This window comes from Oppia nitens, unplaced genomic scaffold, assembly GCF_028296485.1.
Source record: "Oppia nitens isolate AA-2021 unplaced genomic scaffold, nextdenovo-longstitch-racon4-pilon3 scaffold1_pilon_pilon_pilon, whole genome shotgun sequence".
Lineage (NCBI taxonomy): Eukaryota > Metazoa > Arthropoda > Arachnida > Sarcoptiformes > Oppiidae > Oppia > Oppia nitens.
This window is the reverse complement of record NW_026533199.1, coordinates 2160949-2181902: the sequence shown is the minus strand read 5'-3', so window position 1 is coordinate 2181902 and position 20954 is coordinate 2160949. Positions and strand designations below refer to the sequence as shown.

The following is a 20954-nucleotide window of genomic DNA, read 5'->3' as shown; positions in this document are numbered from 1 at the left end:
GAATGATATTTTTATATTTAATTTTATAACAATAACAACAAAATTATAGTCATTTACTATGTTTTTGTTTCTTTGAGTCAGTTTTATACTATTTTACTAAATAGTCACAAAAAAAATCAGTCAAATGTTGCATTTTCTATGGTTTTTATTATTTAGTTTTTTTAATGTTGTAAATTAGTAGTTAACTCTAAATTATTAACTTTTTGTTGTTGTATTTAAATTGACTAATGTGTAGTTGTTGTGCCAATCAAATTAATTATACATTTAATAGTTTTTTTTGTTTATTCCATAGACCTATATAATACAATTATTTTTTTTAATTTCAAAAACATCAATGTCTTAATTTGTTTTATTGGCAATGAAATTCAATTCATTAATATGTTGTCATTTAATACACTAGTTATTTATTATTTAATACACAGTTATTAATAGTGCATCAAAATATATTTAATTAAATATTTTGTGTTTTTAGTAAATATAATTAAATATTATAACTTAAAACTGAAAAAATAGATTATAAAGTACTAAATACTGCAGAGTTTTTGCTTAAAGTTATAGTTTTTAACGAACAGTAAATATACAAATAACTCTATAATATAAAAATTAGCAAAAATATTAGGGAAAACATCATTAGTTGTGTTAAACATATGAAATCAATCAATGAGTAAAAATTTATACAATATTATTCAGTTTTATTAGTTATTAAGTTTCAAAATAAAATTAAGTGTATTTTTTACCTTTTCTTAATAAAAATATGATATCAATTTGTAATACTATAATTTAAATAGAGATTAGAATAAATTTCAAATTGATTAAATATATTACTAATAAATGACTATTTAAATAAATATTTATGTAAATATTTTGGTAGTTTTTAGTAAATATTTTATTGAATATTTTCAATTTTTAAATAAATATTTCTTAATGCACTAGTTATTAAATATTTACTAAATATTACACATGTATTGTACCGGTATATTAATACTTATGTAATATCATCTAAATTTATTTATATGATTATTTATATATCTAAATTTACTGTACTTATGTAATACAGTATAAAACTAATACAGTATATGATTACACGTATATTAATATATAATTTTTATTTTTAAATATTGCAATCCATTTATATATAACGTTAATTGCAATCATAATTATTGTTATTATTAATAGAATTGCATTTTAATATACAGTATATTAATAAATCTCAACAAAACAATTATCACATGAATCTGTTCCCAGATTTCGTCATCGCTATCATCATCTAAGTTGATATTGTCATCGATTAGATAGATATCAACCTAAAGATTAACTTTTTTAGTCATACGTTAGTGTCATAAGTGGTGAACATTTAGGATGAGTGGCGTTTTCAGGAAGAGTGAACACCGATTGCCATCGATGGTCACACCAATCAATTATGATATCAAACTTAGACCTAATCTCCAAAGTTTTCAGTTTAGCGGAAACGAAACCATTAAAGTCAGGGTTAATGAAGAGACCAAACAGATAGTGTTGAATGCAAATGAGTTGACTATTAGTTCCGCTACTTTTACTACCGAAAGTGGCCAACAACTGGCGCCGCAAACAATTGAAATGTCAGCCGACATGGAAACGAGTTGTTTAAATTTTGGTCAGCTGTTGCCGATTGGAAGTGGACTCTTAACTATTGACTTTAGCGGTACACTCAATGATAAGATGAAGGGGTTTTACCGAAGCAAATACAGTACGCCTGAGGGCGAGGACAGGTATGCGGCGACGACACAGTTTGAGGCTACCGGCGCCCGACAAGCGTTTCCCTGTTGGGATGAACCGGCATTTAAGGCCACGTTTGACATCACACTTGAGGTGCCCAAGAATCGTGTGGCTCTTTCAAACATGAATGTCATATCGGAAGTTGATTGCAAAGATGATAAAAGTCTTAAAGTGGTTAAGTTTGACACTTCGCCTGTTATGTCCACTTATTTAGTTGCGTTCATTGTCGGTGAGTATGATTACATTGAAGACAAATGTACGGACGGTTTAGTGACTGTTCGCGTGTATACACCGATTGGAAAGAAGGATCAGGGATTGTTTGCTCTGAAAGTGGCCACCAAAACACTTCCCTATTATAAACAATACTTCAATAGCGCCTATCAGTTGCCTAAAATGGATTTAATAACCGTCGCCGACTATTCGGGTATAGCTATGGAAAACTGGGGTCTAGTCATCTACAGAGAAACCTGTCTTCTAGTGGATCCAATGAATACATCGTTAAGTAGGAAACAATATATTGCATTACTTGTCGCGCACGAGTTGTCCCATCAATGGTTCGGTAATTTAGTCACAATGGACTGGTGGACACATCTGTGGCTTAAAGAAGGAGTGGCCAACTTTATTGAGTACCTATGTGTCGATCATTTGTTTCCCGATTATCAAATTTGGACACAATTTGTATCACACAATTACATACCGGCACTTGAATCGGATGCTCTGCACAACTCTCATCCAATTGAAGTACCAGTTGGTCATCCGTCAGAAATCGATGAAATCTTTGACAACATATCCTATTATAAGGGGGCGTCTATTGTTCACATGCTTTACAAGTTTATCGGCGATGAACTGTTCCGCAAAGGAATGCGTCTCTATTTGGATCGACATCAGTATAAAAATACAATAACTGAAGATCTGTGGACAGCATTACAAGAGGCAAGTGATAGACCAGTCAGAGATGTGATGAACACTTGGACTAAACAGAAAGGATTTCCAGTCATAACAGTTAGTTCAAGACGTAATGGAAATTCATTGATCTTGACTTTAACTCAAGAAAAGTTTTGTGCCGACGGAAAGCTACCACCGTCTGAATCGTCTGTGTTGTGGATGATTCCTATATCTATAATAAAGGGATCAGAACCGGACAAAGTGGCCGTCGAAGCTCTTATGGATGGCAAACAACTTGAAATTTCAATACCAAATGTAGCCGATAATGAATGGATTAAATTGAATCCGGAATGTATTGGCTTCTATCGAGTCAATTATTCACCAGAATTATTGAATTTATTTTTACCATCAATTTATGACAAAACCTTACAGCCATTGAATCGATTGGATCTTCAAAATGATTTGTTTGCTTTGGTTGAGTCAGGACAGGCGTCGACTGTAGATATTTTAAAATGGATGAATGCTTTCGCCAATAATGAAGACAATTATACCGTTTGGAATTCAATCAATGGATTTCTTGAAAAACTTCATCAACTGTTGGCTGACACAGATGTTCAGCCAAAATATTATGAATTTGGTAGACAATTGTTGTCAAAAATATTTGATCGTCTCGGTTGGCAACCGATTAATGGTGAAACACATTCGGACACTTTGCTCAGGAGTCTGATAATCAACCGATTGGCCGCATTTGAAGATCCGACAGTATTGGCTGAGTCGAAAAAATTGTTTGATTTGCACTTAAAGGGAACAGATATTATTGAACCCGATCTGAGAGATGCAATCTATCGGGCGGTTGCCGTCGACTGTGACGACCAGTCGTTTGAGGCACTGTTCAAACTTTATCGCGACTCTGATCTACACGAAGAAAAAAATCGTTTGTCAATAGCATTGGGTAGTGTTCGTGATGTCCACCGTATCGACAAAGTACTTGATTTTTCGCTATCCTCTGAAGTCAGATCTCAAGACTCGGCTTTTGTAATTATATCGGTGGCACTCAGTAGCTATGGTCGCGACAGAGCCTGGAAGTTCTTCAAGTATCACAAGACTGACATCAGATGTCGGTATGACAGCGGCTTTATTTTGAAACGTCTCGTAAAGTATGTGTCGGAAAACTTTACCACAGAAGACAAACTCGAAGAAGTAAAGACATTCTTCAATGAAAACCTGTTTCCCGGAACTGAGCGAACAGTTCAACAGTCAATAGAGAACATACGGTTGAATATTGAATGGTTAGCTCGCGATCTATCACTTGTCATACAGTTTTTGGCCAAATGATCCTAAAAATACTATTATTTTTAAAAAAAAAAATATTACTGAATATGGATATCAATTATTATTTAATTGAAAAAATAAAGTATGTGATTATCGGTATATTTTTAATATAACTTTGTTTACAGTATATAAATTTACTAATTTGTGTGTTAAAAATAAGTTTTTCTTTTAAATATTAATATATCATTTGATGACATATCACATATACAGTAATTTTATTTTGTTTTGTTTTCATATGCTAAAATTAAAAAAATGATTAATATGCGTATAATAATTTAATATAATTAACTCAAACTATTTTCCCCCTCTCTCTCTCTTTCCCCTCCCTAAAAAATTTATAAACATTTTTATTTATTTTTGTTTATATTAATAAATATCAAAACATGAAAAAAATTACATATTTTTGTATTGAATTTTGTTGTTGTGCTGTAAATAAAAATTCTTATATTCAGATAAAAATAGAGCTGACATTTGAAAGTAAAATATTTTTCACTAGAATTTATCAAAAAAATAAATAATAATTTATTAATTGATTTGATGGGATAAATATCTCCCACACCATAGCATATGTACTATATATGTAATGTTATGTAAGGAATCTCATTATTAAAGCAAATATTAGATATTATTTATTATAAAAACGATTAGTCAAAAGTGATATTACTTCATACAGTATAAGCTATCTATTTATTAGTAGACTTAAGTGAAATATACTTTATATACTTCAAATTACAATCCCCATTGAATGCTTGACATCAATTGATAGTTTGATTTAATAATGTAAATGAAAAATTGCATAAAAACAAAATGCCTTTAATAATAGTCATCATATACTGTATATACATATAAATATATATACAATATATATATATAATCATAAATATGTTTGTTATTTCAATGATAAGTTTCCTATGAATTGGCTAAACAATGTCTGTTAATTATTATTACAGAGATATATAAATACAGTATATTTACTGAAAATAAGATATGATATGTTATTTTGACCGGCAATTGACGAGACATTTAGTTATTGGCTTATTATTGTTGTTTTGTATTGTATTGATGTTTACTCTTTGAACATCAGAGTGTATCATATATTTATAAAAAAAAGTTGCAAAAAATACAATATATCATACTGTATATGATATATTATAAAGTTTATATTTAAAGGGAAATCCAAACACTGATAAAAAATGTGATAATATTATTATTGATGACATAAATTCTTGAAGTATACGCCAACTCTTGGCAACTATTCTTCAAATTAGACACTTACTCTTCATTAGAGACGACTAATAAAAGTGAAATAAACAAATAATAAACATAAGAGAGAGAGAGAGAGAGAGAGAGAGAGAGAGAGAGAGAGAGAGAGAGAGAGAGAGAGAGAGAGAAACAGTTCAACAGTTTATTTTGCATCCCATTAATACAGTATTATCTTGATTTGCACCCAAACAGTGCAATACATAATTGTCACGGATATAAACTTTTAGCGAGAAAAACAAATTATTTTTAATTATGTTTAAAATAAAGTCAATCTCTCTCTCTCTCTCTCTCTCTCTCTCTCTCTCTCTCTCTCTCTCTCTCTCTCTCTCTCTCTCTCTCTCTCTCTCTCTCTAATTACAGACATTGTTTTTTGCATATACATTAATATTAGGCAATAATACACATACCGGTACTACTCTAGTGATGTACAACATGTACTTGTATAGCATACCATATCGTAAATATAGTAAATATATATATATATATATATATATATATTGATTGTGGTGTTGATTATAACAATGCATTCATAACTTATTATATTTAATACAAGTATAGTATATATTATATAAACACATACTTCAGTGATTAACTAATAAAATATTTGTTGCGTTGTAGTATTTATGGCTGGATTTATATATATAATATAATATATTTGAATTGTATGGCATTTTATCGGTATAATAAATTTATCGTCAATCACGTGTGACTAATAATAGGTTTTTATTTTCACAATTTATTACTGATTGTCTACTAATAAATAAATAAATAATAAATTTGCTGTTTTTTCTCAAATAAATTTCATATCGAGAAAAAATTTGATGTACAGTATAAATAAAAGTATATATATTTAGTGATCATTGTGTGTTTGACAAAAAAAAACTTATTGGTTTTATTTTATTATGTGTTAAATAATAATATTATTATTTAATATTCAAACGGTATAAAAAAATTGGAAATAAAAAAGTTTTTTTCATTGAATATTTAATATCAAACAAAAAAACAACAAAACTTATTGTTTGAAAAAATCACTTAATGTTAAGAATATTTATTTGTTTGTTTGTAAAATAAAATAAATATATATATAAAAAGTTTTTTATTTTTTGCTGGTTTTTCGCCAAACATTTTCTGATTTGAACAGAATGTGAACCATCAATATTGAGGTCATATTCCTTAAGGAATATTCAAATAATAACAACTAAACAGTATATTTAAAGTGAAAAACACTCGACAAGTGGTGTAAATACTATAAGTTTAATGTGTGTAGTGTTTAATAGCTTTCATTCAAATCAATTTATATTTTTTTCATTTGATTTATAAAAAAAAGTTTTGTTTGTTGTGTTGTGTGTTAGCATTGGACGACATTCAAATTGAAATGAAATATTTTACGATATTATGCAATAATAATAATATTGGGTGAAGATATAGTTTGAAGTGAGTTGTTAGGCAACCTCCTCATCATCATCACCACCACTACCACTAACAGCAGCATCGTTAGCAAAAACTAATCTTTTGACTACCAGTGCTCTACATACACTTTACTGTATATTACTTTGATTTACTACACATACACACAGGGAGCTTCCGATTGCTACTGTTTTATTATTATTATTATTACAATATTATATTGTTATACAATTTATAATAGTTTGCATATTGTTTCTCTCAACTCAATTTCAAGTGATTATATAAGTTGTTTAGTGTATTTGGCTGTAGTTTTTTTAATCATCGGCTTATCATTAATTTATTATCAATTTTTCAGAAAAAAGTATTATTTATTATTATGTTTTATGGTGTTTGTTACAAATTTAATAATATTAATATTAATAATAATAATATTTTTTATTTCATTTGTTAGCGACCTTGTCGTGTATAAATTGTCTATAAAAACCTTTTAGTTATATTATTATAATCACATAAATATAAATATATATATATATATTAATATATATTATAAGCAATTTGTGCCAATAGTGAGGCAACACTTATAACAACTCTTTTTTATATATTATTAATTAAACATTTGATTATCAGGAGAGCACTTGACAACTATGCAATTGAATAGATGTCTATTTGCTAACAAACCCTATGCTTTCACTGTTTCACTATTAAATTGTATTATTAGTATTAATATTATAATAATTATAATAATCACATCATTGATTAATAATATTGACAGCACTTGTACACAAACTTATTGCAATCTAACCAACTGTCCGGACACTACTACAAACACCAAATGTTTGTACGGAATCACATTAGACGAGTGTCAGTGCTGTCATAGATGTTTAAAAACTATTGGCGAAACCTGTGGTCCCAATGACAGGTGCGCTGATGGTCTCCAATGTTTGTCTGACAGATATTTGGATGCACTTCACACTAATTTGGTGACCAATGATCAACGATTAACTACATCTACTACTGGTGTTTGCGGTGTCATCGACTGTAGCGGCGGTGCTTCCTCTTGTAAAGATGTCGGTGCTATCACTGATGGCATGGCCTGTCATAATGATAGCTACAAATTGGTCACCACAAACATACGTAACTGTTGTCAAACTACGTAAGTTTGTTAAGCCATTAAATATTATTAGTTTTTTTTTAAAAATTAAATCTTTATATAAATGAAGAATATTCTATGTTATATGAAAATTATATTTTTGATTTATTTTTAATATTTATACTCTATTAATACAGTAWATACTGTACATAACTTAATATTATTATAATTAATGTTATAACATATGTGAATTCATATAAATGTATATTAATAAATATTATTATTTTTTCCTATTAGTTTTAATATGAAAGTTATAATTAAAAATTTTTTAAAATGTATTAATAGATGCGTTTGTTTGCCGGGTGTTTGTAATGAATCGCAAATAGTTTGTCCAAATAATACAGTAACCAGAGTAGTGAAACAGGCAACGGGTAGACCCGGATCGTGTTGTAATCAAATTGAATGTATTGCTGGTATGTGTTAACTAAAATTTTAATCAAAAAAATAGCTAAYATTTTTTTATTAATATTAATTATATCCAGTGCCAAAAAATTGCATTCATAATAGTTTGCAATATATAAATGGCGATAAATGGTTGGCCGATAAGTGTACGACTTGTGAGTGTAGGGATGGCCTCGCATTTTGCTATAAGAAAAGCTGTAATCATATCGACCCTAAAAACTGTCATTCAATGACACAACAATCCTATGATGAATGCTGTCCCTCGTGTCAGGGTAATCTTATCTTTATATATGTTCATTATTTTTAATTATTATTTATTGCATTTAAACTTTTTGTAGTACATTTCTAGCAAAGTGTAATTAAGATAAAATATAGTACAGTATATTGCTTTCACAAATTTGTTTTTTTTAAATTTATAGTAATTTATATGGATTATGAATTTAATATACAGTGCCATCAGTAGATAATATACAGTACAGTATTAAATACTTTTTTATTTATATTATTTTTTTTTTGAAATATAGGTTGTATTTCATCAAACGGCAAGTTTTATAATAATACTCATCAATGGTATGAAAATGATTGTTCATACTGTCAGTGCAATATGGGTAGGATCAGCTGTCAGGTGCAAATGTGTAGCCCTGTCCATTGTGATAAACCGGTTAGAATTGATGGTCAGTGCTGTCCCGTATGCGCCACACCATTAGTCGTGTCGTCGACCTTTTCGTGTGATCTGTACTGTCCTCAGGGTTACAAACGTAATGCCTTAGGACACCAGTTATGCGAATGTGATAACTGTCCGAATAAGACATTCAATTGCCATATATTTTGTCCGTTTGGCTTCAAGAGACGGCCGGATGGATGTCCCATATGTCAGTGTATAACATATTTCAATACAAACTATGATATCAAACTAGCACGCGATGGTTGTACTTTAAACAATGGATCACTTATTGTAAATGGTTACCAATGGGATGACGGATGCCGACAATGTCTGTGTAATTATGGAAAAATTATGTGCACTAAACCCAACTGTCCATCAGTTCAGTGTTCAGCAAATCTATTGAAGTCAATTGATGGCATTTGTTGTCCAGTTTGCGACAATAGCATTAGTAGTGGTATGTTTTTAATTAATTTTTTAAAAATTAATTAAATATAAAAACTCATTATATACTTTTTTATATATATTTAGATTTAAATGAAAATCGGGAACCATTGACAACAGGATCAGCTGCTAATCCTCATTTGTTAACTGTTGCCATCCTATTGACACTATTCATATCAATAGTATTGTTGGGAATATTCACTTTGCTGGCCGTTTATCTGATTAGACGCTATTCAAATGTAAGATATACAACAAATCGGGTACCCATACCCTCAGACAATACCCTCATTCACTTATTATCAAACAATATTAATGACAATTGCGATAATAGTAGTAGTAGTAGTACTAAGTTTGATCATCAACGCGATAATGCCATTGCTATTGATTAGGGGATTAGATTAAAAAGCTATTATCACCTAAAAAACAATAATCGCTCAATAAATATGTTTAAATACCCGGTCAGTCTGAAAACCCTACATATATGATATACAGACACGACAACTACACCACAAGTGACTGACTCATATTAAACTATAACTTTTTCAAAATCCATTAGTTTAAACATCAATTAAAATCACCAATAATTTGTCAGACATTTAAAACTAAAACCTAAAACTTTACTTAACTTTTTGTTGTTGTTTTGTGACGAATGAGAACTAATGACCATTTGTTCCACATTTTTGATTTTAAAATGAAATGATTTGACATTTATAATAATAATAATAATAAACAAAACAATTTAATTGATAGTCGTGTATAAAATAAAAACTTGTGTTTATAATATAAACTTTATATTAATATTATATTATTAATAAAAATATGTGCTCATTTAGTATAGCAGCACTCTAACCCATTTAATTAAATATAGAGATTATGTGTGCAATTATTACTGTAAATATATAATTAATTAAAACTATTTATAATGTGTATTAAAAAATATGTTAATAATAAAACCGTAAATAAAATTATACCGTATATAAAATCATGATTAAAAATAAATATTACTAATTATTTTAATTATATACATATCATAAAACATCAATAAAACATTGTGCAAATAAATTAATAAATTGAAAGTAAAAAATATAAACTTATTTATTATGTATATTATTAAACTGTATGTTATTTAATAGTTATTTTTATTCAATTATATGCATTTTGCTGTATCTTTGATCTTTAACTGATATATAATTAAAATAATTTGTTATGTTTTTTTATTGTTGAAAATAATTATTGAAAATACTACTCAAAAGCTATAAATATGTTAATATAGAAAAAAATGAATGTAATAATTACTCATAAATATTAAAATAATAGTAAAATAATTATTATAAAATAAAAGCAAAATAAATTATTGTTAATAAATGTAAATTATTTATAAATAAAAATATTAATGTACTAAAAAAAGTAATCACAAACAAAATCTAATTATTATAAAAAAAAATCGATTAATTTGCCAGTAATTTTCATAATCAATTAAAATACAATTATAATTTAATTGTTTCACTAATTAAACAATTGATTAATTCATAAATAAGATAATAATCTATGAATGAATTAATTTTTTTAAAAAATTATTATTTTTCTGCAGTTAAATAATTAATAATAACAAACAATATTTATGACTAAATTAACTTTTTTTATTGATTAGGATTTTATTTAATATACAGTACCGGTAATAATAATAATAATAATAATATGTCAGAGAAAATTTTTTTTAACTTAAGATCGCGTGTAAAAAATAAAGATATATATCCGTAAACTACAGGTGCGTATTATTAAGGGGTATGTGTTATTGGGCTCATATATCAGTTGTCAAAATTATCGGCAGTCCATATTGACATTACCCACGCTTCCGGCTCACACCTACCCGAGTCATCTGAATTGAAATACTGAAAAACATCGTAACCTAAGAGCATATCGTGCGGATAGTCCTGAAGTACGTGAATCGGCCAACGTTTGGAACGGCCGTCCAAACTGAGCATCGGTCGGACAATTCCGTGACTAATGATTTGACCGAATAAATGTTGAATTCGTTGACTTAGTCGTGGCTGTGGTTCCAATTCCAGACGTTTGGCCATTTTGACCGAAATGGCACTTATATTAGAACCGCTGCCGAATAAGGCCCGTACAGGCTGTCCATCGACAAGCATATCGTAGAAGATATAGTTAGACGAATGAGGATTCATTAGTCCGGCGCCACCTATATATGGATCAGTTGTACGCAAACACTGACTCTTCCAATGAAATTCGGTATAACCGTATCGTAAACATCGCGGACATGGAGTCGATGGCTTCTTATTATCTGATTTACCATTGTTTCCGGTTTTCTTCGACTTATTCTTCTTTTGTATAACTTTTCTTTGATCATCCGTTTCCTCTACGAGTTGTTGTTGTTGTTGCTTAGGGTCTGACTTAACAATTGTTGGTTTATTTTGCACTTCTTCAATGGCCACAGCCATCTGTTGCCAATCTTCCGGATTCTTTGGTTGCATTGAACGACGCATTTCATTGAAATATTCGAGAATTGGATCGTTTTGTCGAAGTCGTCGTCTGACAGCTTCTTCGACAATCCGTCCCTCGGTATCGGTCGATGTCGTCAATTGACGACTCGATGAAGATTTGGCCATTGATTTCGTTAAGTGATTGCGTGCCGACATATTTCGGTCACTTAATTGTTGGTTAAAATCGATATTTTAAAAACTTTGTAAACGAAAGTTGCGTTAAATGATAAAAACACGTGTTTTATGTGTTGGTTATGAACGCTATACGAGACTATCGATTGTAACGATGGACTTATTTGGRCAATGCTTACGATGTCGTGTTAATCAACACGTGTTGTAATCGAAAGAAAATGGTTTTTTTTTTAAAAATCAAAGACACGTGTTATCAGAAAATGAAAGATTAAACGACTATTCTGTGTCACACACTGTCCACTAAATGGCATATATATACTGTGTATATATTAACGTATAGATGGCGTCCACTCATGACATATATATATATAGGTCAGTCATTCAGGTCATGCTTTCTCTCTCTTTCTCTAATAAATTGTTTTTAAAAATTATTTCAATTGATGTCCCAAAACAATAGGTTGGATTTAAAAGTGACCAAGGGTAATTTTGTAGATAATTTTAAAATAAATAAGATATGTCATTATTAATTGTATGATTGGCCATATAATATACAGTCGACTGCAATTATCTGCCAAAATAATGCAATTAATAAAAAATGACCAATCTTATTTAGTTTAAAATTATCTACAACATTGTCCTTGGTCACATTTCACTTGTTGACCAGCTAATTGAAAATAATAATCTGTTTGTTTGACAGTTTGTTGTCATCAATACAATATCGAATAATTTTTATATGGGTACCGGTGTTAGCTCAGGGATGTACGATATTTAAAAAAAAAACTACAAATTATATTGAACTTTTGTAAAAACTTAAATATAATATATTGAAAACAATTTTTGAGTACTGATTACTGTATAATAATTAGGGTTAGATCAGATTCCCTCCCTCGTCTTATTATCCATAAGTTACTTATATTCCCTGTTCCCTGGGAATTCCCTGGGAAGACATTTCCTTGTGGTACCACCTATCGTACCATAACTCACATTACATAATGTTTAATTAAAAACACGTTTGTATAGTAAATGACTACAAAATGTATTTAATATTTTTACTAAATGTTTAATAATATTTGAATCATATTTTGATTGAGTTATTACTAACATACTGGTCCCAATTGAAACATATAGTCATTGAGATTAGGTACTTTATAATGTATGACAAATTATATTTTCCCTTTCTAACGATCAAGGGAGGGAATATAATATATTTTCCATATTTTCCGGGAAAATTGGAGGGATTTTATTTGGGAACTTCCCTCCCTGGGAATCTCAATCTAACCCTAATAATAATATATATATATATATTGTGGCGCCTACTATTGCCATACCTATAGTGTGCCCACAATATGTAGTTTTAATGTCAAAAAATAAAATCACATTCAGTTAATGTTTTTTTTAAATATTTATTATATTATTATCTAATTTAGAATTATATAAGTAATTAATTAGTTGAATCACAAAAATTTGTAAAATTGTCTAATAATTAGTAATTATAAATAAAATACTGTATATATATTTTTTTAATTTAAAATAATAATACAGTATTAATAATAAATAATTTCAAAACTATATATAAAATACTATCATATAATAAGTATATTATTATTATTAATTACAGTATTAAAGTAATAAATAATTTGTTTGCTAAATACTTAAATATAAAAAACAATTTTGTTGTAAATTGTTTTTAAATACACATAATTGGCTTAATTTTTTTTGATGGATTAAATACTTTTGTTACTTAATTTGATTTATATTTTGTTTGCTTATAAATTGGATTTATAACCAAAATTATTGGCAAAGAGATCAACATTTGACTGGTTATTGTTGTTGTTCTGTTGTGGCCACAGACGAGACAATTGACTTAATTCGTCTATAATGACCATCAGTTTAGTTTCATTGACTTGTAATTTATTATCAATTAGTTTGGACAGTGCATCGGATTTAATGAAAATGTTTAAACAATTTTGTATTAAATCCGATGTCAATCGTAAATCTTTTTGAATCTTTTTAACCAAACTTTTCGTATCGTTGTTGACATCACCAGTAGTTTCATGACTAGACTGTTCGTAATACTGTTTTATTAACCATTTAGCTATTGATAGATAGCTATTAATGTAGAAATCAATTTGAAATGTTAATACTCTCTTAATTCGGTCGGTTAACGGCTGTTCAATGACAAAGTTGGCCAAAATATAGCTATCGTTGACCTCCGATGTCTTGTAGATGAATTCGCGCGATAAAAACCATTTGATTCGTTGAAACCGATAATAATCACGACTAGTGTAGAGTATGATCCCGTAATCGATCAACAATTGCATCGATTGATTTGCGTATTGTTGTAAATAAACTTTAAGTAATGGATTAGTTGTGTCCAATAAAACAGTGGTCTTGTCTTCGGCTAGTTTAACGATATTTGAGTGGACATCAAATGAATCCAATAGTTCACTGACTAATGTCTTGTCGTCGTCTAAAGCGAAGCTTAAATTTCTTGGATTCAATAGAGAACTTAAATTTTCCATATCTTGAATCAGCTCATGTATGGTAAACATATTATCATCGATATTGGCTAAGAATACCAGTGCCGCCAAACTGAACGGCGAAAATACAAAATTCATTTGTTGTGCTCTTATTATGTCTTTTGATAAATCCATTACAAAATCTAATTCTTGTTGCGTTTGCTGTGCATTTGGATCACAACGGGAATCAAGTGTATGACTAAGTCTGATATCATGCGATTGACTCAACTCTCGTACACTGATTGGCTGACAAAATCGAATATAAACTGATCCAAAGTTTTGCGACAGAACAGCATTGGCACCGCTCAACAAATTCCGGGCCGTTTCGGGCGGTTTTCCTGTCGATGTGTCCACTGGTAGCAACTCTTTAGCGTATAAACCTTCTTCTAGAACTCTTTCATATGATAGTGAAACAGGAATAATCATAATATCTGGTATTTGTCCCCTAAAGAATAGTTCCAATGCAACACTTAGGAGACCGGTTCTTGGATAAAGTGATTTACCACTTCTTGAACGAGTTCCTTCAATGAAAAATTCAAGCGGTTGTTCTGAACCGTGGATTAAACTCTGAAGATATGCACGAAATATATGCCAATAGAGTCCATCCGATGAATGTTTGAACGAACGTCTGATGAAGAAAGCACCGCAACATCTCAACAATGAAGCGATTTGATTGAGAGCTAAGAAATCAATTCCGGCGGCTATTGATGGCAATGGTATGTCCAGTGAGAAACAGGCAAAAGAAAATATGAGAAAATCGGCGTAACTTCGATGTGATGGCACGTATAGTATGGGACACTCTTTAGCCAAACCATTGATCGTTTGGCTTAAACTTAAAGTAGAATTTTTCTGGAAGTACACAGAATTGGCGGACAATACAAGTTGATTGTCGACAAAGACATTCTTGTAAATAGATTTCATAATTTTGGTCAAAAAATAGCCAACAAATCGTACGTATCTTAAGGAAAATGTGTGACACATTTCCACCAGAATTGTATCGATTCTCTTCTTGATTCTTGGATTTTGTCGCAATAGTTCCTTTAAAATTCAAAAAATAAAATTAAAAATAATTCAATAAATCCTAATCCAGACACCACTCAATCAAATACCTGAATAATCTCCGATTTGTATACTTCTTCAGCGATGGCTTCGGGCGTCCGGTGTTTTGAATACTTAAATGACGAGCACTTCCAGTCGTGACAAGTAATCCACAAGAAATCGCTTGTATGCCTTCGCTGTGTCAACAATGGTATCCATTGATCTTCGGCTGGCATTAATTGGTTTGATTGTATGGACGACGCCTGCATTATCTTCTTTTGGTTCATCGATGGTTAGAGACTAGCGGTGTTTGACTCGTGTTTTGTATTACTATATAAATGTGTTAATCATTTCATTGAAAACAACGCCTCGATTGACACTTGACTGCAATACACAACTATTTACAGTTTATTATCGTCTGATATCGTAATAAAATAATTTTTGTTATAATAAATACTATAATAATAATAATAATAGATTTATTATTAATAATAGTTATTAAACACTTTAAAAAATAAAACAATTTTTTAATGATAACTATTATTTTTTTATTACAATTTATGTATGTTTTTGACGGTTAAGTCTAATATACTGTATATTAATAACTGTAATACCGGTGTGTATTGCGGTTGAGTGTCACTACAAACACACAGTAATATATTTATAGCAATAAAAACTATGAATACATTAATGAGATATTTATTACACATTAATATAGAAATCATTGGACTATTGGTGTCACAGACTATATGAACAGTTTGTATTGTAATCGATGTTCGATTCGATGTTTCGATTGAATAGTTGTGTCAATAATAACAATACAATGGCATTGACTGTGACTCTCATTAAGGGATGTGTTGTTGAGCTGATCCACAACACAGACATATAAAGACATTAATAAAACACAAGACAAACAATTTGGTGATCGTATTGTCCGCACATTCACTATACTATTGGTCTAAACAATCGGTATTCGCCGATATATTCATCTTCTTGGACGCCGCCGAAGACTAGACGACGACATATCACACGCACACCGCCGACAACAACAATACACACAAGAAGTGTGTGATAGTCATCATCAGCGACGACAACAACTATTTACAGTCCATATACAAGAAGATATGTGATTTGAAGTGAAAAAAACAGATAATAAAAGACACGTTTAATTTGAAACGACTATTGAATTGATTGCCACACCATCTGATGTGGATATTGTTCAGTGATATATCATTAGATGACAAACTCTTTTAAATTGATCCACAATTACGTTGATTTTTTTGCCACTTCTTTCAAAGTTCATATATATTTATCGATTATTGTTATTTAATTAATAATAATATAATTATCATATAATTTGCTGTAAGTATTTTGATTTGATTGTCGCCGACATTATTGTTAAAATGTCGCCGTAATTATCAAATGATATATTCATATGAAAACAATATATTGAATACAATTTGAATAACCGTTTTAAAAGTGTTTGTTTGTGTGTGTCTTCGCTCTAATCAATAAATCAAAAAAGCAATCGACAGAAGACAACAACAACCAGAAAATAATGGGAGCTTTTCTCGACAAACCCAAGACTGAGAAGCACACTGAGGAAGGAAACGGCAATGGCCTCCGATTTGGCTTAAGTTCGATGCAGGGCTGGAGGATAGAGATGGAGGACGCGCACTGTGCCGTTGTTGGTCTCCCGCAGCTCACCGATTGGAGTTTCTTTGCCGGTCAGTGGACCTATAGATTATCGGGAATAGGATTTATAGAATAATAGGTTTATGTTTGTGTGATTAGTAATATTTGATTTGATATGTTATTAGTTTTTGATGGCCACGCGGGCGCCCGTGTGTCGGCCCATTGCGCCGAAAACTTATTGAACACAATCATCCAAACGGATGCATTCAGACCGTCATCTAACACAACGAATGGCGTCATAAGTCCCGAACAAATCGAGTCCGTTAAACAAAGCATTAGAGACGGGTTTTTGAAATTAGACGAAAAAATGAAACGACTGCCCGAAGTGGAGTCCGGGGAAGATAAGAGCGGTTCGACCGCAGTCTGTTGTCTCATATCGCCAACACATTTCTTTTTCGCTAACTGTGGCGACTCGAGAGCCGTACTGTCGCGCGGCAGCAAAGCCTTCTTCTCGACTCAGGATCACAAACCTATTAATCCGACCGAAAAAGAGCGAATCCAAAGAGCTGGCGGCAGTGTTATGATTCAACGGGTCAATGGCTCTTTGGCCGTCTCCCGAGCGCTCGGAGATTACGAGTACAAACAGGTTTGCACTGTTCACTTGTTTACCGATGATTGCATTATTTCGTTATTATAGAAATATGTGTTTTTTATTTGATTGACAGGTTGAAGGTCGCGGTCCATGCGAACAGTTAGTATCACCTGAACCAGAAATTACAGTCCAGACACGCGAAGGCGGTGACGAATTTCTTGTACTGGCCTGCGATGGCATTTGGGATGTCATGGATAACGACGAGTTATGCGATTATGTCAGACATCAACTAACTATACATCCAGACCTTGAAACTGTTTGTTCATCTATTATAGATACAAGTCTTCATAGGGTATGACATACGAACATATGATTCACATTTTTATCGACAAATTTCTTTAAAAAATATATTTTTATTGTCCAACAATAGGGAAGTAAAGATAATATGAGTGTTGTTTTGGTTTGTTTTCCTGGCGCCCCCACCGTTAGCGAGGAGGCACAACAAAAAGATAAGGAACTCAACGCTTTAATCGATAAGAAAGTTCAGGGTTTGTATTTAATTATTAATTTTAACAAAAATATTAGTTTTAATTATATTTGGTTATGAAAATTATTAATAGAAATTGTTGAGAAAAACGATGACCTGACGATTGCTGAGGTTTTTCAGGCCATTGTGTATGAAGACTTGGAATTTTTGCCGCCCGGCGGTGGACTCGACGCTAAGTATGTTTTGATTTGCAAATTATTGTCTAATTTATTGATTATTATTATTATTGATTGATTGMTGGATTATTACAGACGAAGTATAATCGAGGAGACCTACAAACGGCTGAATCCAAACAAGTCTAACGATCCGAATAAAGCCGAAGATAACAGCGATGACGACCAAAATTTCTCAGTCAACTGACGACAACAACAACAAAAATAATATCCATTTTATGATCTGCACCACAGGAGGTGCCGCCAAACTAAACAAAACAAAAATCATTCATCGCTTTCACACCGAAAAAAAAAGTTTGTGTTATCACAAGAAAACTAAATATGAATTTTTCTTTAAAGAATAAAATTAAATAATAAAAAAGTTTTACTTATAATTGAAAGAATCTTTTTTCCCCCAAAAAAATAATTATTGTATTATTGATTGCTTTCTATACAACAACAAAAACAACAACAAAAGTTTTTCTATGCAATTAATTCAAATTAAATATATATTTTTGTTTGTTTTCTGATTTACTCTTTTATCTCTATCTTTCAAATCTGACTTTGAATTAATTTTTTGATTGAATTATTGTTATAATTATTATTATTAATAACTTCATAACTACTCAAACATTTTTATTTGATTTAATTGAATTTATCGTAATTATATTTTTAAAAAATTCTTATTATTATTATCTTAAATATTGAATTTTTTTCTATACATATGTTAACTAAAAAAAATCTAAAAATATTTTGTATCGTAAAATTTTTTTTGATTATATATTTTTTGTTTATTTTATTTTCAATTTTTGTTTTATATAAAATTTATATAACTCAAAAGTGATATACATATATACCATATAAATATATATATATATTAAAAAATTAATGTATTTTTATTTAAATCCTATAGAAAATGTTAATTTTGAAACAAAATACTTAGTAATAAAAAAAATATCTGAAAAAAGTATGCCTTAAATGACAATTTAAAAAAACGGTTAATAACAATGAAACAAATGAATGGGAAATATGATTGGCTTAATTGCGTCTAATAATTATGTTTATTAAATGTATAAAATAAAGCCAAATAATATCATTTGAATTATTATATTTTGTTGTTGTTGTGTTTATTTATCAATAGACACAAAACAATTTATATGGTTAATAATTATTTATTTATTTTATATATATTTATGCAAATGTATTGTAAATCACCCAATTTAAATAACAATTTTATTTATTATCGGTAATACACTAACAGCTATAGTTGAAAAACAAATATCTACAGGTAATTGTAAAGTAAAGTTTTTTTAAAATTTAATACATATAATATTAACGATTATTATTATAATATATTGCTTATCAATATTTGATTTTTAACATTACAATCAATGACTTATACATTTACTTATTATTAATTATCAACAATCAATAGTTATCGGGATATACTATATTAGATGACATATTAGTTGACACTACCGGTAATGATACAGTATTTCTGGTATTATTATGGTTTTTAAAAGTATTGTTTATAAAACTTGTAATCTAAACCCGGAATAGACTACTCTAACCAAAATTCATGATAATTTCTTATATTTAATACTATAATAATAATAAAAGAGTGATTCATAAGTTAGGTATTTCTCTGTCACATGTAATTTGTATTGCAATGTATATCATATGTTCAACAAAATAATTTCATCATTTTTTGTCGTTTACTAAACGATAGTTTTCATCATTTATTTGAATGTATACCTTATTAAACATAGTATACCTGTTTGACACTTAAAAACATGTCAACATGTACATTTTATGATGATGATATTTTTTATTTAATATTATTTACTATGATGATGATGTAATTTTGTTAACAATTAGTAAAAATTAATTTTTATTTAAAAAATGATAATGATAGTAATTAAATGTTRCAAACGATTGATAGAAATATAAAAAAATACTATACAGTATAGCCTATATATATATATAATATATATATAAATTATAAGATTATAATTTATAAATATTAAACACAAATAAATKAATACTACTATTAGAAAAATATKTGAAATAAAAATAAGCTTGYTTAAGTTAATAATAATAACTACACTTGATTAATTGACTTATTAATGATTATTATTAGTAATCTACTATGATTAAATATATATTAATGGTTCAAATTAATAAATTGATAATTTTCAAATAAATTTTATAATCTTTTTAAATAATTTTACAATTGATTGGTAATACTGACAAAAAAATCCGATTATTAAATATCCGTTTTTTTCAACAAAAAAATCATTGCATTCAAAGTATTTCCCCGAAAGTTATCACTTATTTGTTTGAATACATTGACTGTTGAATATGATTGGCTAAAACTCTTAACAGTTGTTATCAAATTGCATCACTAGTTAAATAACCTGAATATATGTGTTAACCATTTAATTGTTTGTTCAATACGTTTAATACATTAGTTACTATACATACATTAGTTTAACTATTAACTGGTGACTGAAACAATTAGTTTCATATAAATATA

General features: G+C 29.3%; 4 protein-coding genes across 4 annotated transcripts; 3 read left to right on the top strand and 1 right to left on the bottom strand.

Annotated features, from left to right (window-relative positions):
* The first annotated feature begins 1175 nt into the window (after positions 1-1175).
* On the top strand, positions 1176-3979 carry LOC128952815 (puromycin-sensitive aminopeptidase-like). The gene has a single exon (XM_054298265.1). The coding sequence runs from the start codon at positions 1360-1362 to the stop codon at positions 3973-3975; it is 2616 nt and encodes an 871-aa protein (XP_054154240.1). The 5' UTR covers positions 1176-1359; the 3' UTR covers positions 3976-3979.
* A 3282-nt stretch (positions 3980-7261) lies between these two features.
* On the top strand, positions 7262-10047 carry LOC128952000 (cysteine-rich motor neuron 1 protein-like). The gene is made up of 5 exons (XM_054297322.1): positions 7262-7795; positions 8078-8205; positions 8275-8466; positions 8719-9312; positions 9387-10047. Exons 1-5 carry the CDS (start codon positions 7287-7289, stop codon positions 9686-9688), a joined length of 1725 nt encoding a protein of 574 aa, XP_054153297.1. The 5' UTR covers positions 7262-7286; the 3' UTR covers positions 9689-10047.
* A 3654-nt stretch (positions 10048-13701) lies between these two features.
* On the bottom strand, positions 13702-15870 carry LOC128952845 (dihydroxyacetone phosphate acyltransferase-like). The gene is made up of 2 exons (XM_054298299.1): positions 15564-15870; positions 13702-15492 (listed from the first exon to the last, which is right to left on the bottom strand). Exons 1-2 carry the CDS (start codon positions 15777-15779, stop codon positions 13702-13704), a joined length of 2007 nt encoding a protein of 668 aa, XP_054154274.1. The 5' UTR covers positions 15780-15870.
* Positions 15871-16877: 1007 nt separating this feature from the next.
* LOC128952890 (protein phosphatase 1B-like) lies at positions 16878-18888 on the top strand. Its single transcript, XM_054298348.1, has 6 exons — positions 16878-17219; positions 17313-17773; positions 17853-18071; positions 18150-18267; positions 18340-18442; positions 18518-18888. The coding sequence occupies exons 1-6, from the start codon at positions 17051-17053 to the stop codon at positions 18624-18626; spliced, it is 1179 nt and encodes a 392-aa protein (XP_054154323.1). The 5' UTR covers positions 16878-17050; the 3' UTR covers positions 18627-18888.
* The last annotated feature ends 2066 nt before the right edge of the window (positions 18889-20954 follow it).

What these genes read in the sequence shown, in the direction of transcription:
- LOC128952815 (XM_054298265.1), top strand. Translation starts at nt 1,360, where the DNA reads ATGAGTGGCGTTTTCAGGAAGAGTGAACACCGATTGCCATCGATGGTC.
- LOC128952000 (XM_054297322.1), top strand. Translation starts at nt 7,287, where the DNA reads ATGCAATTGAATAGATGTCTATTTGCTAACAAACCCTATGCTTTCACT. An exon ending in CGTAACTGTTGTCAAACTAC is followed by an intron (nt 7,796 to 8,077) that starts GTAAGTTTGTTA and finishes ATGTATTAATAG; the next exon opens with ATGCGTTTGTTTGCCGGGTG. An exon ending in ATGCTGTCCCTCGTGTCAGG is followed by an intron (nt 8,467 to 8,718) that starts GTAATCTTATCT and finishes TTTGAAATATAG; the next exon opens with GTTGTATTTCATCAAACGGC.
- LOC128952845 (XM_054298299.1), bottom strand. Translation starts at nt 15,779, where the DNA reads ATGAACCAAAAGAAGATAATGCAGGCGTCGTCCATACAATCAAACCAA. An exon ending in ACAAATCGGAGATTATTCAG is followed by an intron (nt 15,493 to 15,563) that starts GTATTTGATTGA and finishes TGAATTTTAAAG; the next exon opens with GAACTATTGCGACAAAATCC.
- LOC128952890 (XM_054298348.1), top strand. Translation starts at nt 17,051, where the DNA reads ATGGGAGCTTTTCTCGACAAACCCAAGACTGAGAAGCACACTGAGGAA. An exon ending in GAGATTACGAGTACAAACAG is followed by an intron (nt 17,774 to 17,852) that starts GTTTGCACTGTT and finishes TTTGATTGACAG; the next exon opens with GTTGAAGGTCGCGGTCCATG. An exon ending in GGCGGTGGACTCGACGCTAA is followed by an intron (nt 18,443 to 18,517) that starts GTATGTTTTGAT and finishes GGATTATTACAG; the next exon opens with ACGAAGTATAATCGAGGAGA.